The sequence below is a fragment of the Chaetura pelagica genome, unplaced genomic scaffold, assembly GCF_000747805.2.
Source record: "Chaetura pelagica isolate M959 unplaced genomic scaffold, ChaPel_1.0 scaffold105, whole genome shotgun sequence".
NCBI lineage: Eukaryota > Metazoa > Chordata > Aves > Apodiformes > Apodidae > Chaetura > Chaetura pelagica.
The window spans coordinates 4,098,887-4,116,575 of NW_009953393.1; the positions used below are offsets into that span (position 1 = coordinate 4,098,887).

A 17,689-nucleotide genomic window follows, 5' to 3' on the forward strand; every position below is an offset into this window, starting at 1 on the left:
TTTGTTGTTTTTAAAAGATTTGTCTTGTTTTTCTTTTTTTTTTTTTTTTTCCCCCCCCCCCCCCCCCAATTGGCTCGGTACACTTAAACAGTGTACCAAGCATTTTAAAATTTAGCCTCAGCCCAAAGGGACCCACACCACATTTTGGAGTTGTTTATCTGCACAAACCTGTTGGCTCCCCAGGAACAATGCAGGTGAGCAACATTACATGCACAAATGCTGCCACATGCAGTCCCTGAAACCAGGTGGAGGAAGAAGGCAGAATATGAACTTTAGGGCAAGTGCACACATGTACCAAATACCCTCTTGTTCCTCTCTAGAATGGCACTGGGGTAAGGACATAAGACTTGTAATTCATCTCAGTGCACAGAGCCTTGCAGAAAAACCACAACTTTTGGAGAAACCTGAACCAGTCACGATGCCAAGATTTAGAGCTTGCTCCCTGTGCAAGGACAAGATGGACAAAAGCACAGTACCGGAGTGGGAGAAAGAACGAAAAGGCTGACATTACTGACAGACTAAACACTTTGGAGGATTGCATGATGTTGTAAGTGGGAGAGTGAGCTTCAGGGCAAGTATGATGGCTAGTTAGCAGGGACATACTCATCCATGACAAAGAAGGTGGAAAGACAGGAAAATATGGCTTACATGTGATGGTTCCGTTGAAAAACACAGGAGCTATTTCCAGGCTGGATAGAAGGGGGAAGGGAGCAGGGAGAAGAGGGGAGAAGGAAGATCAGTAAACATGACAACATTTCTGTAAAAAACAGGAGGATATGCAGGTGTTCTGGGTAACAGGAACTCTGAGAAAAGCCCATATCCCTACATGCTTTGAAAAGAGAAGTGCCAAGAACTGGTACGGTCTAAAGGAGAGAAAGGATGCAGAGAGGAGAGAAACAACGCAGAAAGAGCAAAAAAACCCAAAGCCCAAATACAGCTAGAGTATGTTTCTTAACTGCAGATGTGAACATGCAGCCAGTGCTTCAAAATGCTAGAGAATGAACTCTTGGACACTTAATATTGATGTTCAGTAACACGTGAAGGAGGCGGAAATTATATAGGAGGAAGTTAAAGCCAATACTTAACAGAGTGGACAGGACGACCTAGCACATTATGAAACTGCCAGCCATCCTTCACTACCTAGCAAAAGGGTGGAATAGATTATATAAGGCTTGACAAAGAAGTACTACGGGAGATATATATGATTAATGCCTATCAGCCTAGCTTTATGAAAAATAAGTCTTGTCAAACTAACTTGACATCAATAAAAGTAATGATGTTAAATGTAAAAAAACTTGTAACTTCACAAGGCAACTGACTTGGTATTATGTGGCATTTGGATCAAGAAAATAGAAAGTTACAAGGTCAAGGGGAGCCCATGATAAAAAGATTTCAACTGGTCTCAGATAGAACTAGATTGTCTAGAAATGTAATTACAGGTGAGTAACTGTCATAGTAGGCAAGTTTCTACTGTGGCCATGGAGACTGGCTTTCAGCACTAAGAGATTTCATGATCTTAAATCTATCAGTTACCTGAAAAAAAAAAAAGTTAAAGTATTTTTGAGAAAGTTAGCAAATAACACAAAGATTAGGGATGGAATTTAGCTAGTATAGTAAGCTTTGCACAGGCAAGCAACTGGCATTTGAACATGACCAAATGTGAGGATGTCAAAAATCAAAATCATGCTTTGGTAGAGGATGTTCTGAGAGGCAGGAATCATTGAGATTCAAATCTCAGTAGGCAACCACAGAGTGTGTGTAAGCAACCTGCTGTCATAGCAAAAAGGGCTAATGGGCTGCTGTGATGTAGGGAAGAGGGGTAAAAGGGTAAGAGGTTACGTTTAGCTGAGTGAGATAAAGGTGTGCCTGTGGCAGGAACAGTGCGTCCAGGTCTGGGTTTACCTCTCTCAAGAAGAATAATGGCAAATGGGAAAAAGTTTAATAAATGAAAGGTTCAAAATGAACTTTTTAGTTCATTTTTCTAGTAAAGGACACAAAGAGCCTTTTCTGTGCTATTTATCAAAGAAATAAATGAGAGAGACCTTGCTTTTTCTCTGTGCATACCTACACAGCTAAAATACATGGAAATGCCCAACAAAATGGCTTAGATTTGAAGCTAAAGAAATTAATGCTAGAAGTAAGATTTAAATATATCTGTACACACATATATATAAACCCAGTAAATACTTAGCCACTGCAACAGCTTGCAGTGAGATGTAGAAAATTCTTCACAAAAAAAAAAAATATCTAATTCAGATCTTGTGCTTTTCTTAAAAAACAGTGCATGTTGTATGACAGGATGACTCAAAATGCCTTCTTTTTGCCTTCTAATTTATGAATCTTTGAGACAGTGAAAAAGACTGGTTTGAGTTCTGAATAGCAGGAAGGAGTCCAGGAAATGGCATAATGAAGTAGATAGCTGAATTATTATGAAGATCACTGTTGGATACGATACAGAGACAGCTGAGGAACAGAACTCATACCAAGCCCTGAGGCACATCAGTGGAGAAAAGCAACAAAGCAAAACAACAGTAGAACTGCAATAAGAAGAAAATCTCTGACTAAATACATGTGCAGCTGTTCACATAACATCCACATAAATGTCATGAAACCAAAATATAGTTATTCTGCTGTCTTATGCAGAACATATGCAAGGTCAGTCTTCCTGATGTTTAGCAACACTGATCAATTGTGAATAAAACTAAAAACTATCTGTTCTGCTGTAATAACTTCTCATTTATGGAGTAGTCTACACAGGATTTCTTTTTTTTAAATTTAAACATGCTCTATCACACAGTGTATACTAACACTGGGATTTGTGACATATAAACCATCTACAGTTCCTTACCTTTTAAAGCTTCATTGATGTAGTTCTGTATGTAATACACTCTGAGCTTATCATGCACCATATTCTGGTCATCATCAATTCCATTAGCCATAACATAAATTGGGAAATCACCATACTTTGACTTAACCCACTTGAGCAATTTCCGCAGTCCCCAGGGCACTACTGCAGCTCTGTTGGGGGAGTGGAGCCATGTGATGTCATTGATCATCTGAACTTCAAGATAGTGGTCATATTTTAGTGCGTCTTCTTTCTCCCATCCCACAAGGGTAGTAGTGTAGTGACTCAAAGCAAAAAAATCAAATGAGCCCTGGATTAACTTCTTTTCATCTTCTGAGAAATAAGGCAAGTGGAAATTATACAGGTCAATTCTGTTTCTTCGGTGAAGCCACGCTCTCATCACCTGTGGGTAGTCACCATTCCCAAAGATGGGCTCTGCAAGCCAGCCAATGTCAAACTCTAAAATTCTGTCAGCAACTTCTTGGTCATTCCTGGAAAAGGGACAAGCTGGTTCTACCCAGTCAGTTTGCAGAGCTATAGATATTTTACCCTTCTGAGATCTCCTGAATTCTTTGTCATAGAGATGCCATGTTTTCGCATGGGCTTTCAACAGGTTGTGCCCTGCAGTATATGTCAGGTTTTTCACAGATGGTTCATTCATCGTGATCCAGAATTTGACATGGTCCCCAAGACTTGTAAAGCAGAATTTGGCATACTCAACAAAAGCCTGAATGGTGTCTGGGTTTTCCCAAGCTCCATATTTGGCAAGGGAAACTGGAAGCTCTTGATTGTCAACCATAGGTTGCCATAAAGCAACAACAGGAGTTATGTTAACTCTGAGAAGTTCACTAGCAAAACACTGATAATAATGTACAAGTGTGTGGTTGATCAGAGAAAGGTTACCTAAAGGAAGGATTAAAGACCATTTCAGTGAAAAATGGAAGTGTGTGACATGCATTTCCTGCAAAAGAGAGATCTGGAGCCTGATAGCAGCAAAGTCAACACAGTGACGCTTGCGTTTCGAGGTGAAAACTCCATCCACTTTAATAAGCTTCTTCGTCTGGTGAACATCCCACACATAAACACTAGAGTCAAGAAACTGGGTGGGTGTCATGTCTACCTAGGTAGAATAAGAAACATACCAGATTTAAGCTGTTGGTTCTAGGTAGGTGGGAACATCATAACCGTAGGCACAAGGTAATGAAAGAATATCATAAGTCAAAACATGTCATTTAGTACTTCCCTTGTGTCTGTGACACAAAAACATCTCTGGCTCATATGAATGAATTAATCAGCTGTTAACATGTGACCCCAGAAAAGTACCAAATCTATGTATAATTTTTGATCCTACTTTCCAAACAACCTTATGTGAATGGTCACCATGCTTATATCTTCTCCAGATTGTGCCAGTCTGTATGGGAAAGACGGGATTGCTCAGGGATAAAGCACTAAGTCTGCAATAGATCTCCAGAGGAGCAGATCTTCAGCAAAGCCTACAGGGATTTTCAAAATGTTTTTATTTCAAGATTAAGAAGCTATACTGAAGGACCTACAGAGAGACTATCTGTTGTAAATTACTCTGTGGCTTTTGTTTTAAGACCACTCCCTGAATGCAGTAAAAGGAGTAATGCTACATCATTTCTCTGTTCAGTTCTTTTCCTGACTGTAATGAAAGATGAGTAATGCTCTGCACTTGATTTTTAGCACAAATTCAGTTGACAAGCAATTTCTTTCCTTCTTGCAAAAGACATCCTTTTTTATTTAACTCATACTGAACTCATTTCCAAGTCATGTCAGCAGTTTGTTGATGTCTAAATCATTTTTTTTCAGGCCTCTGAGTATGTCATTCCAACAATAAATGCATTTATCATAAGTGTTTTAGGGCTTCAGATGTCAGAACGGCCTGTATGGCATACTGGACACAGCAGAAGATGAGCTTCTTGGGGTCCCACAGAAATACATTTTAACTTTTTAATTAATACCACGAACACAGTAATGACTAGAAAATGGGAAAATTAATTACTCAAGGTAATGCACAGTGTAAAATCGCCTCATTCATACTCTAGAAAGATCCAAACTACAAGATACAGGTACCACATTTGTCCTTTTTCCCTTCCTTTTTTTTTTGGTGCGAGGTTTCCCCCGAGTTCAGACTTCCTTGTCCTGCCCTCTGTTTGAAAAGCAGGTGTCAGCCTACAACCAGTGTTCAACTTGTAGCTGAGGCTCTGCAAACTGTATAAAGAAGCTGGTGAAAATCAGCTGCTGTTTCCTCCGGAGAGGTCAGTACTGTGCTTATAGAAGAAAGTAATAAAAAACAGCATGTCTGCGGGAAATTGCTTTTCTGGAGAATTGTCCCTTGTAGATTACTAAAGCATGCATTGCCACTAATACTGTGGGAATGCTGTCAAAAGAGTTTTTCCACTGTGATGCATCTGCAAATCACACTACCTAAGCCTTACAGCACCAAATGTTTGTATGCCCTCTGAAATGAAAATATTCAGCTTTGAAGGTTTTGCAAGTGGGAGGGATTTTTAAACTGTTTTAGGCTGACTGACTCTGCAGCTTTATAGCTCTTATTGATCCCAAAGGCAGCCATTCCATTTCCAATTCCTAATCTATCTGGGAGCTAGGAGGATAATTACTGTTAAATTTCCTTGGGAATCAGTGTATCAGGTAAGGAGCCAGCAGTATTTTTGAGAGAACAAAGTCAGATCTTACTTTTGGAGCTATAAAAAACAATCAAGGCCCCTGTGCTCTAGCCTTAAGAAAGATTTTGTCTTTGTGGAAAATCTAAATAAAAAATTCTGTTCTTGGATCAAGCCTCAACACTGAAATTAACTGCAACTCTTTACTGTGGTTAGAGAAACCCTGCAAGCCAAAACAGCATCTGCGAATTACAAACTGTTACAGAGACCATAACTAAGTTACAATTTTTACACATGCTGTGAAGTCTTAAAATTTGAAAGATTCTCCCAAAGTATCAGATTTAGCTGAATTAAAGAGTGAGAGTGATTAATTTGATCCATGATCTATCTAAGTGCTAGACTCCATCACACTACTACATAAAATGGCAAAGGAATACAGGAATTTAATCTAAATCTAATGTTGTTTACTTTTCTTTTTTTTACCAAAAAGCCCTCTAACAACAGTACCATGTTATATATACATAAGATGTAGAAACATGCCATGGAAGTTGTAAGAGCTTTCAGGAAGTTTTCTAAACTATGTATTATCCAAGCAGACCAATATATTACCGTTAAAATTATGGACATGAAAAAGAAGTCATATTTCCCATTTCATAGACTAGGACATGTGGAAATACCCTTTAGCTGATCTAAGCAACTTTCATTCAAAAAGGACTGACCTGCAGTAACTGATCACATAACAACAAATCCAGGGAATATGAACATTAGACCCCTTTCAATTTCCATGTTTTTCTAAAATGTTCTTTTTAGTATCTCAATCTGACTGGATCTCTATGGTCACAAGCAGAAATTTTAGTGAAGGCTGAAAGACATTGTGTTTGTTACAAAAGCCTGCTACTCATCTCCTTGCAGCATTGTGGTAACGTATCCGCAAAGACATGCTATCCAGAATATTTATCAATATGAACTTGTGCACTGAACTGGCTGGACAACCTGTCAGTTTTATCATCAGACTCACCTGAATGTAGTTGTCAACAATCCCCCAAGCAAAGCCACAGGGGAAAATCCCTTTTATGGGCTGGTTTTCAGGCAAAGGTGGGAAGCCATTTTTTTCTATCAGCTTTTGATAGAACAAAACAGAAGATTTGGGCATCAACTTCTTGTCGTGGCTTTGAAAATCAACATAAAACAATCCACGCCGAATGCTGTATCCCCTGTGCCATTCAAAGCCATCCAGGAGGGACCAGACTGTGTAGCCAAACACATTAACTCCATCGTACCGGATGGCTGAGGAGAGAACAAACCCAAACTTATCACTGCTCATTTTTCCTCTGTAGATTACCCCATATCAGCAGTGTTTGCAGTGTTCATGTGCAAGAACCATGCAATAGGTCAGATAAGTATCTGGTGGCCTGCCTCAAAGCCTTTTCAGGGACAATATTTCAACTGCACTCGGGGAGCTGCCATGGCATAGGTGCACTGTGCAAGGCAGGAGAGGTACCTGGCTTGGCTTTAAACAAGACAGATTTAGAAAGAGAAGCAGTCCAGCCGTGGTTTGAGCAGTGCTGGCTAATTAGGCGTCCAAACCTCAGCCTCGGAGCAGAGCAGACTATGCCTCAATTGTTTGCAGTAACTGAGCTAGGAACTGCCCTGCACCCCCTGCTCTCTGCTAAGCACGCATTGCAGCTGCTCTGGGGCAGCCTAAGTGCCATTAATGCAGCACTACCCTGTATGTAAACAAAAGTTAGGTTCATTTTGATCTTTCCCTTCCGCTACAAATACATATTGAGAAAACTAATTACAACACTTCTAGTGTGCTGATGAATTTTTACTACCAAAGATTTTAAATAGAAGTGATAATGCAGGATGACCCTTTTTATTTGGTAATTCTGTATCTGTGGACCTCTCATGGCATAGTATTTTTCAGCTTAATCATTTAAGAGTTTCTAAAAATATTTATATGTTCCAGGTCAACTGTTTAACTTTAGAGAATCACCACAGACTTTGTTTGTTAAAATCAGGGTCTACTGGCATCTGCTAGTATTGCCAGCTTTACAGTTTTATTTTGAGATTCTGAATTACACTCACTTTTAGTTGTATTATACACTGACATTCAACAAAATGTTTCTGGGCAAGGCTCAGCTTCAGGAAAGCATAAAGGACTGTGCTTATGTTAATTACGTAATTAGACCCACCCTAATTCAGCAATTCATTTAAGCACATTCCTAAATGCTCTTTTGAACTTGAGGTTGGCTCTGTAGCTAGCAGAGTTTATCTTAATTACTCATGATCTTCTGTCAACCTAAACTGTGTACTGACTGAACACAGTGTTTTCCAGCCTAATAACACTGAAAGCATTATTTCAGGCAACCAGAATATCAAGATCCTCATTTCCTGGTTTTATTAATATACCTGATTACAATTAGTTATGAAGGACCACATGGATTCTTGATTGTAGCTCTCTTTGAATCAATTCAATGAACTGTGGTTAAATAAGCAATAAATTTGGCCTAGTCTCCATCAGAGGTCATGAAAAAATTACTAAGGAAATAGAATATTTCTCCTCCTAGAGTCATCATTCTTTTGTGTTTGGCAAATGCCACTATTTTTCTAACCTCTGCATGCATCCATGATGACATCTGCTGTACCAGCAGAGTAAATGCCAATACAGGTCCACTTTGTGAAATGGTCTCAGTGAGAATTTCGCTTTGAACAGCATCTCATCCATCGCTTCTGTAAGACATCACACAGCACTCCCACAATTCCTGAGCACCTCATAAAAATTCTCCTCAAATCTTTCTTTAAAAAATACATCCACTTTAAAGTGTCACCTATGGAAAAAAAAAACAACTTGAAAAAATTTTAGAAGTTGCCAGGTTTGTAAGTCTCAATTCTAGTATCTTGTATGAATTGCATGTTACTGAAAAAAAACCACAATGAAAACTGGTTTGTTGTTTTGTTTGGGTTTGTTTGTTTTTTTCTTTTTCCTTTGTCTGTCTCCCCTCTTTTCTTTGTCTGTTGGTGTGCAAGCCAGGCTGACTGAAACCTAAACTGTCCTTGCTTCTGAAACTGAATGGCTTTGCCCATACTACCTCCTGAAAATCACTGAGCAATCCCCCCCAGCATGCCTAGAAGTGTGCTGCTGTGCAGGCCAGAACTCTGCCAGAACTGGGTTAAAAATTAAACAGCACTTCAGCTCTTGCTCTGTTTAGCTCACTAGTATAGAAAGTCCAAGGAAAACTGGAAGACCTGCAAGTATCAAATACAGGTCCTTAAAACACTCTGCTCAGACACTGTCCAACAGTGCGTGAAGGTGAGCTGGGTGGAAGCCATGGAAGCCTTCCACATGGAAGGTGCCCAAGGATCTGTTTTACCTCTAGACATACCTGAGAATGGTTCAGTCCCAACTTGTCAGGGGCCTGGCTGTTCCTGTTGTCCTTAAGACTCTTTGAATTCAGACCTGCCAACTCCCCAGATAACAGTCTAACCCCTTGGCTAGCCAACATGGCGCAGAGGAGCCTTCACACCCTCCTGAGTAACACACTCCACTTTATAAGGAACAATCAATTCATTAGTCGCACTAGAGACAGAGCAGAGAAGTGAATCTGACCCTAGAGTAAATGGTTAGATACTCACCTATGTGAGAAGACATCTCCAAACAATTAGCACCTCTGATTAATATTTAATTACTTTATATTACTATAGCTCTATTTACTCTATTAAACCTTAAATAGTACTGGAGGGAGGGTGTAGGGTGGGGAGGTAGAAAGCAAGCTCAATAATTGTAAACTGTAAAAGGATTTAGGGCTGTGAATCCCAAATAAAGAGAACCTTTCTGAAAACAAAACAAAAAATTAAAAATAAATATATATCATGTCAGCTTGTGCACAGCATGCAGTGTCATAATAAGCATCTACATCAGCACCTCAACCAAAACCAGGAGCACACTTCTGAGCAAATCTCCCTCCTTACATTTCAGTTCACATCACAGAGTGGACACAGGATGCATGACCTCCGTTCCTTTGGGTTGAAATTAATCCAGAAATGGCCCTCAGGAATGCTCACAGTGTAGACATTGGGCCCTCAGCATCAACTCTGTTTATTCTACTGGCTTACTATGACAGGGCTGCACTTGCTTGTTAACACAGTGAAAGATAAATAGATAGATAGACAGATAGATAGATAGATAGATAGATAGATAGATAGATAGATAGATAGATAGATAGATAGATAGATAGATAGATAGATAGATAGATAGATAGATAGATAGATAGATAGATAGATAGATAGATAGATAGATAGATAGATAGATAGATAGATAGATAGATAGATAGATAGATAGATAGACAGAGCAGTTTTGTCGGAACCAGTGCATATACACAATCAAGCAAAGATAATGGCTAGATCTAGGAAGCAGCAAAGCCACATTTATGTGGCTCTGGGTCTAAATTAATTCTCCTTGCTTCTCACTGGACCTTTAGCTCCAATGCCATTTTACTGCCCCATGACTGCTGGAGTGTATCTTGTGGTGACAAGCTCACAAAATGTCTGCATTACAGTGTTTTACTGCACTGCACTGATATGTCCTAAGTCTCCGAGAGAGACAACATCTGCCTTTGTCTTTGATCTTTAATGTTGTCCAACAAGAGTGCTCACAGCCAAAAATATGCCTTTTGTAGCTCTTTCTCACCAAGATTCCCTTAGGTATTGCATGGATAACTTTAGTATTTACATTGGATTTGGCAGATTCTGATGGGCAGAAGATCTGAGTGTAATAATTTTTATCATAGAATCACAGAATAGTTTGGGTTGGAAGGGACCTTTAAAGGACATCGCTTTCACTTTAACAAGTCTTTGTAGGCTATTTTGCATTATAATTTTGTCAAGCACATTATTAATAGAACATCAGTCCTACCTTTTAAAGTTTCCATAATGAACTTTTTGAGATAGTAAATATATTTGGCATCATCTCTCTTGGTGCTACCAGAAACAAACCAGCTGTTCTCCACAATGAATATTTGGGGGTTGTTATATTCACTGCTTATCCAGTAAAGAAGTTGCCGCAGGCTTATTGATTCCAACTGCTGGAATTTCATGTGGGAGTCCAAAAGCTGGAAACTCAGAGTAGCTCCAAAAGAAAGAGCAAAAAAGTCTGCTGTTCCCTTGATATAATTCTTCTCAGCTTCACTGAATTCAGGCAACAGAGATGAGAGGTTGCTCCTCATGCTTTCTGGATAGTCACCATCAATAAATATGGGCTTAGCAAACCAGCCAAGCACAAAATCAAGGGATTTTTGACATTCTTTGATGTTTTTTTCAGTCATACGTTGAGGTTTTATCCAGTGGGAGCTAAGGGCAATGGACACTTTTCCTCTTTGCGTTGGACGAAAATGGTCATTGTAGAGATGCCAGACTTCAGCATGGGCCTGTTGAAAAGAAAGACTGCAATCAATGCACCTGAAATTCCATTATAAGTAACAGAATTGGTCTCAAATACTGACATCCAGTGTCCTGTAAAAACCACATACGCACAGCATTTGAGGCCTCAGCTTTATTCATTCAGCAAGAATTTACTACTCCTAAATTAACTTTTCTTTAATGTCATATTAATACCATACACCAACTAGAAAATTACAGTTGATCAGGGAAAACAGAATCTCACTTTTCCATGGGATACTATTCCATGCATTGAACACACTTTTGGCAGTTGCCTAGACATCTTTATTAGCTTTTATTCTTGAGCTCACACATACTTCCAGTATTTACAAAAATGAAAATGCATTTAACTAAATATGTTTCAAAGTATGTTTTCATTATAGGAGTATAACTTTCTCTGAAGATTCACATATATATAAAGCAGGAAGGTCTATACCTAAGAACTGCTCAGATCTCTCAAACAATATAAGACAAAGAAACACCGGTGAATTTATTCCTCTTTGAACCAGAACACACAGTCTAGGAGAAACTACTGATCTGGATTTTTATAATTCTGAGGTAAAACAATTTACCACACCTCTTCAAAAGTTACTCCAATAATTCAGTTTAATTTGTTTTATTACAATTTGCTATTTACTTCTAGCATGAGGTTTCAAGCGCTTGTCTTGGTATAATTTTATCTGTTTCTGTGAGGAAATATTTTCTACCAAATTTTGTTCCCATGATCTTATAGAGTCATTTGAAACAGTCCCTTGATGTTCCCTTTAAAAGCTAAATAGATTAAGTTCCTGGAGCCTTGCATTATCTTCAGGCACAGCTTCAAGCGCTCTAACCATTCTCACTGTTCTCTGATTCTCTTCCAATTTGTCATCATCTGTCTTAAACTGCAGAAACAGAATTGGACATAAGATGCCAGTGGTAGCCTTGCCAGCAGTAAAAACGAGAGACAATTTGATACACTACTGCTTAGATGGCCATAGCATTACACTGTGGGCATACACCCATCTGAACTGTCTTATATCCAGAGCCCTTCACCATCTAAAACATATTTTTCTTTGCACTGTGCTTGTCAAAGAATTTTGATTGCTCTGTGAGTTAATATCCCGTATTTTTTGTCACACACATTGTAATGCTTTTTTCTAGGTCATCTATAAAAAGGTAAAAAATGAGATTAATTCATTAGAATGAAGTCTACCTGATAACTATTCAAGATTATATTTGCATTTTGAGACTTATCAGTTAGTATTTGTTCATATGTACTCTGATGACATGAACTTCCATTCTTGCCATTCAGGTGTGATGAATATATATGATACATTATTAATCAAAATGTCACAAGGATTTGTAACCATCCTTGGATCATAAAGCCATACAGATGGCCTTACAATTCCACTCCATGCAGTTAGTATGTTGGCAGATTTTATCATTAATATCTTCATAGCTCCTGTTCAGAGTTTCCTTTATTTACACTCTTCCTATTCAAGCTTTGAACTGCAATGATTTCCAGTTGCCAGCATTACTAGGAACATTAAACAATTAAGATTATTAATGCTTTTAACACTGTTAATTACCCAGGAAAAAGAATGAATTCTGTCATTCTACTGTGTTTGCAGAATTTTAATTCTCACCACTGGGAGGAAAGCAATTGGAAGTGAAGGACAACTAAAGGTAAGATCAATAATCAAGGCTCAGTTCAGCTGCCCCCATACAGAAACCTGCTGCCTTTGAGTCATCATGGGGTATACAAAACATCTGTGCAGATCTGACACTGGCTCTAGAGGAAATTAGACCCATGCCCTTTTAGAGTGGTTACCAAAATCCATAAGGAACAATCTTGGAAACTCTGAATCACGATACACACTTACATCTGTGTATCTGAATCAACCTCTCCATTGCAAACTTCAACAAACTTCATTTGTAATACATCAATAGCTCAAATAAATGTGATGCAGTCCTACCATCTGTCTATGTTAATACAATGGATTTTTATGCTAGTGAGAAACTAAATATAGTAACCACTTCAAAGTTGCATGTTGAAAATGAGAGCTGACCTAAGCACAAACTTAATTTTACTTCATGGTGAAGCTCCATTATGCTGATGAAAGAGCAAAAGACTTTACACACTGTGATCAAAACACTACACACACAACACTTGAAATATTATTTTAAAATACGATTGGGAACAAGTGTGCCACCACTTGCAACTCAAATTTGCACATCCAGGTTTTCCCACATAAATGTGCATATATTCTTCCTCTGTCAGACCTGACTCATCTCCAGATTTCCTGTCTCAAATGTTAAGATATCACTATGCACATTCTTAAACACACCGTTTCATCTGTCATCTGCACTTGCAAGTATGCTGCCCACCCATCAAGCACCCTCAGGACTGTGGAGGACTTGCCTCATAACTCTCAGCCTTTCTTATTCCTATCAGTGTGGAGAGATCTTCCAGCATTTCAGTATCCTTGATTCTACCGTGAAACAAGGAGGAAGGGAATCTCACAGGTTATCTCTCTCCACAGTTAAGGAGGTGCTGTTTACTTCCTTGTTGCAATTAATAAATATGAAGTGAAACAATGTGGGATCATCTCATGGAACTTTACTTCCTAAACAGGTCATCTAGTCATAGGAAATGAGAAGACTGGTGTCTCAGATAGGCCGGGTGCATCAAGTGCGATTATACTACTTCCAATAAAAAAACACTTAAATGTAGAAAACAGGGCATCAAAGTCCCTTAGGCTCTGTGGACACAGATTAATGAAACAGTTCAAAACTGCATAGAAATAAAGCTGGAAGATGCCAGTGACAGACCAAAGAGTCTCTATGAAAATCCGGGACAGAATTCATTTGCCTAAATTTAGGGTGGAACTCCTTTTGAGCTGAAGGCATCTTGTGTTTCACTGATCACATGTGAGCTAGATGCCCAAGGTGCCACTGCAGGCAAATGGAGATCTCAGGCTCCACTCAGCTGACTGAACACAGGCAGCTATTTGCCACTCCAGAATGATACAGGCCTATGTCATACCTGCCATTTCAAAGCAGAGGTGCTAAATAGCCTGGGAAGCTTCACGGGGTAGTAGATTTACTAAGCTACCAGAATCCCACTCCAAGTCAATCTATGTAATGAGTAGATTGTGAGTGACATCCCAGTGAAGTACAGCAGCTATATCATGGCACTCAGCAGGACCACTACCTAGGTCCCAATGACTTTATGAATTAGAGGTAGGATTTAATGAAGATGCCCAGACCTTTTTGAGGTTTCTTACCTAAATAAGGGTGACAGACATGATTAAGAACCCAATGGGAGACCCTGTTTCTTGTGGCGCAGCAACTGGAGGCCAGGTAGAGTATCCTATGGTAGTCTCAAATTACCCTACACACCTTTTCTGGGACAACTGAAACCTCCTAGATGTCTATTAACTATAGTCAGATTTTAGCCTCCCAGATACTTATCAGAAATCTTCCTTTCTGATCTCAGTGACTTACCTGTTGGTATGTATTTTTAGTTAATATCTGATTAGGATTAAGATGATGGCATCCCAAACTTCAGTGCTTTTACTGACACAGAGTATGATGACTCCATGTCCCTGGTTGGGCAAGGTACTGAGGGGTCTTACTTTGCTCCTTGTTAGCTCAGATAGATATGCTTGATCTTGACCTGGCTTGACTGGAAAACCTTACTAAAAAAGGCTGGTTACAAACTAGCTCTAGGAAGAGTTGTGCAGTCACCCGTATATTACAAGAAGTACTAACTGCTACAGTCTGTGTGCTGGCTCCCAGACTGCTGAATTTGAGTAGTTTTTTCATTATTACTTGCTTTTGGAGAGTAGCATATATTGTTAAGATACCGAATACTTGACTAGTACCTTTTTGAGGGATACTAACCTACATTCTTGAATCTGCTGAGACTAGGCTAAACTGAGCTAAACTGCTATTGGGAAAGCTGAGAATGAGGATGGGGGCTCTCTGTGCTTACTAGTGTCTATTCATAGAAAAAGACTGCCAGGAAAGCTTTTCAACAGCACTTACCTTACCTTTAAAATACTTACATCACTAATAAATCATGACTTTTTTTATCATCATAAAAGTGAAAGAAAATCACAAAATGTAGCTTGTGCTTAGCTAGGCCCATTTGCATGTCTGTACTTCACTCATGTTTCAGGCTCAGACCCTTTTTCAAGTTGATGCATTCTTCTTCCTCTGACTTACCCACCCAATACGTCTATTCGGATCACACTCTACCTATATTCAGTTTGTGAAACTCTGATAGCGATCATGTTAGATCATCCTTAAAGAGATCTCTGCATGAGTCAATCAATAAATGCTAGAATCCAGCCTTGATGAAGTGTTAAACAAATTTCCAAGGCAGAAAAGCCCCCTGCAATGGCATACAGTGGGCTAGTCCTACAAAGTCCACATTTTTGCAGTGATAGCAGAAATAACTAACTCGACATAGGCACACGGGCTTCACAGTCTGGCACAGCCATGTCCCACACAATTGCAGGACAGCTCTACAAAGTCTAAGAATCTTTAGCTGAAGTCAATTCAGTAAAACACAGATGTTTGATTGCCTGACTACTCTAAATTCCTGCCCAAGATCATTAAGACTTTCCTGAGACTGGCACTGATATGCATAATTCTGCAAGTTCTCAGTACTTACCTCTATTATGGTGCATAGCATTCACAAGAGCAAATCAAGAATTATAATTGGGAATGTCATGATTTCATAATTTGTGTTCATTCCCCTAGAACAATCTGTCTCCATTTTAAGTTTTGTGTCTTCTGAACCCGTAATAATACCCTCATTTCACAAATAAACTGCACAAATAACCTGCTCTCCATGCTCAGATGAACTATCCTGTATTAACTCTCTATTTGCATGTTAATGAAACTGAATAGAAAAGTGTTACTGGAACTCATTTAACAACACAAAGAGAAGAGTTAATTGGAAAAGATGGGCAAAGGCTTTTGTTTAATAGAAACTGGGCCAATGTACCTCCAAAAAAAAATTATTTTTTAGTCCTGCATCAAAAACTTTTCTAAAATGAATATAATTTTTGAAATAACATGGGAAAGTCTAGTATATGATTAGTTAGAATGTGTCTTGTACCAAGAAAGGGAAAAATATGTGGGTTTTTCCCCATACCATTAAAACAAATATTGAAATCAAAAGCTGCAACAAAGAATGTCACATTTCATGTAATGTTTCACCCTTACAGCCAAAGTCAAGTAGCTTTCCCTCCCACAGTCTTTGGGCAAACATTCTCTTTCACAAGCAAGTTATATTCTTAACACTGAGTAACGGATACAGCTATTTAGAAATTGGTTAAGGCTCTTCCCACATTTCTAAACTGGATATTATCTTAATGTATAAAGTACAGGAATTTGCTATAGATAATATATTAGTCATGTAATAACTTCATTTTTCCTTTATCATCACTTTGCCAATATGCATATTTCTAGTTTTCTTTTTAAAAATCTATTAGCCAACATTACCACAGATTACACCAAATTGGATGGGAGTATTGATCTGCTCAAGGGTAGCAAGGCTCTGCAGAGGGACCTGGACAACTGTATGAGGTTCAACAAGGCCTAATAGTGGGTCCTGCGCTTGGGTCACAACAACCCCAGGCAATGCTACAGGTTTGGTGCAGAGTGGTTGGAAATCTGCCCAGAGGAAAAGGACTTGGGGGTGCTGGTTGACAGCTGGATGAACATGAGCCAGAAGTGTGCCCAGATAGCCAGGAAAGCCAACAGCAGCCTGGCCTGCATCAGGAATGGTGTGGCCAGCAGGAGCAGAGAGGTGATTGTGCCCCTGTACTCAGCACTGGTGAGGCTGCACTTCGAGTGCTGTGTGCAGTTCTGGGCCCCTCACTAACAAAAGACATTGAGTTGCTGGAGTGAGTTCAGAGAAGGGCAACCAAGAGTGAAGTGTCTAGAGGATAAGTCACATGAGGAGCAGCTGAGGGAACTGGGGATGTTTAGTTTGGAGAAGAGGAGGCTGAGGGGAGAGCTCACTGCCCTCTACAACTACCTGAAATGAGGTTGTAGGGACATGGCAGTTGGCCTCTTCTCCCAAGTGAATAACAACATGACCAGAGGAAATGGCCTGAAGCTGTGGCAGGGGAGGTTTAGATTGGATATTAGGAAGAATTTCTTAACTGAAAGAGTGGTCAGACACTGGAACAGCCTGTCCAGGGAGGTGGTGGAATTACCACCCTTGGAGGTATTAAAAACCCCTGTATATGTGGCACTTCAGGATGCCTAGTGGGCATGGTTGGTTTTGTTTTGTTGTGGGTTTGTTTGTTTGCTTTTGGGGTTTGTTTTTTTCCCCCCTGCATGGACAGTAGGTCTTTTCAAACCATGACAATTCTGTGATTTTGTGATTATCAGTTCAAAAATCTGGTACTTTTACCAATTTCAACAACCTGGGACCAGAATTATGCTTGTAAATGGTACACAGAATGCCAAATGAACACTTGTCAGTCTACAACTACTTTGTGTAAAATTTGCTACAATTATGGCTTTAAGTATTGATCACACACGTGAACTACACTGTTTTGTTCCAATTCCCTTCTCAGTACAATTTAGTCACTGTTTTTCACACTGTAAGATGTCCCATGGCATGGCATTAATTTATTCCTGCCATACATAAGGCAGGATCCTATTTTAAGACTTTGTAACAAACATACTATGACGTGTAGAGAAAGAAAAATTAAACTAGATACCTGAAGTTGTAGGGCCTATTAATTCCAGAACA

The 17,689-nt window shown here is 39.3% G+C and overlaps 1 protein-coding gene across 1 annotated transcript in view; it reads right to left on the minus strand.

Moving 5' to 3' along the window:
* The window catches only part of KL (klotho), a 45,287-nt gene that overhangs the window by 1,404 nt on the left and 26,194 nt on the right, over window positions 1–17,689 (minus strand). The window contains exons 3-5 of the mRNA XM_009998374.1: window positions 10,406–10,916; window positions 6,509–6,777; window positions 2,849–3,965 (exon numbers count right to left, since the gene is read on the minus strand). Of these exons, the coding sequence (XP_009996676.1) occupies window positions 2,849–3,965; window positions 6,509–6,777; window positions 10,406–10,916 (1,897 nt within the window). The remainder of the gene's footprint in view (window positions 1–2,848; window positions 3,966–6,508; window positions 6,778–10,405; window positions 10,917–17,689) is intronic.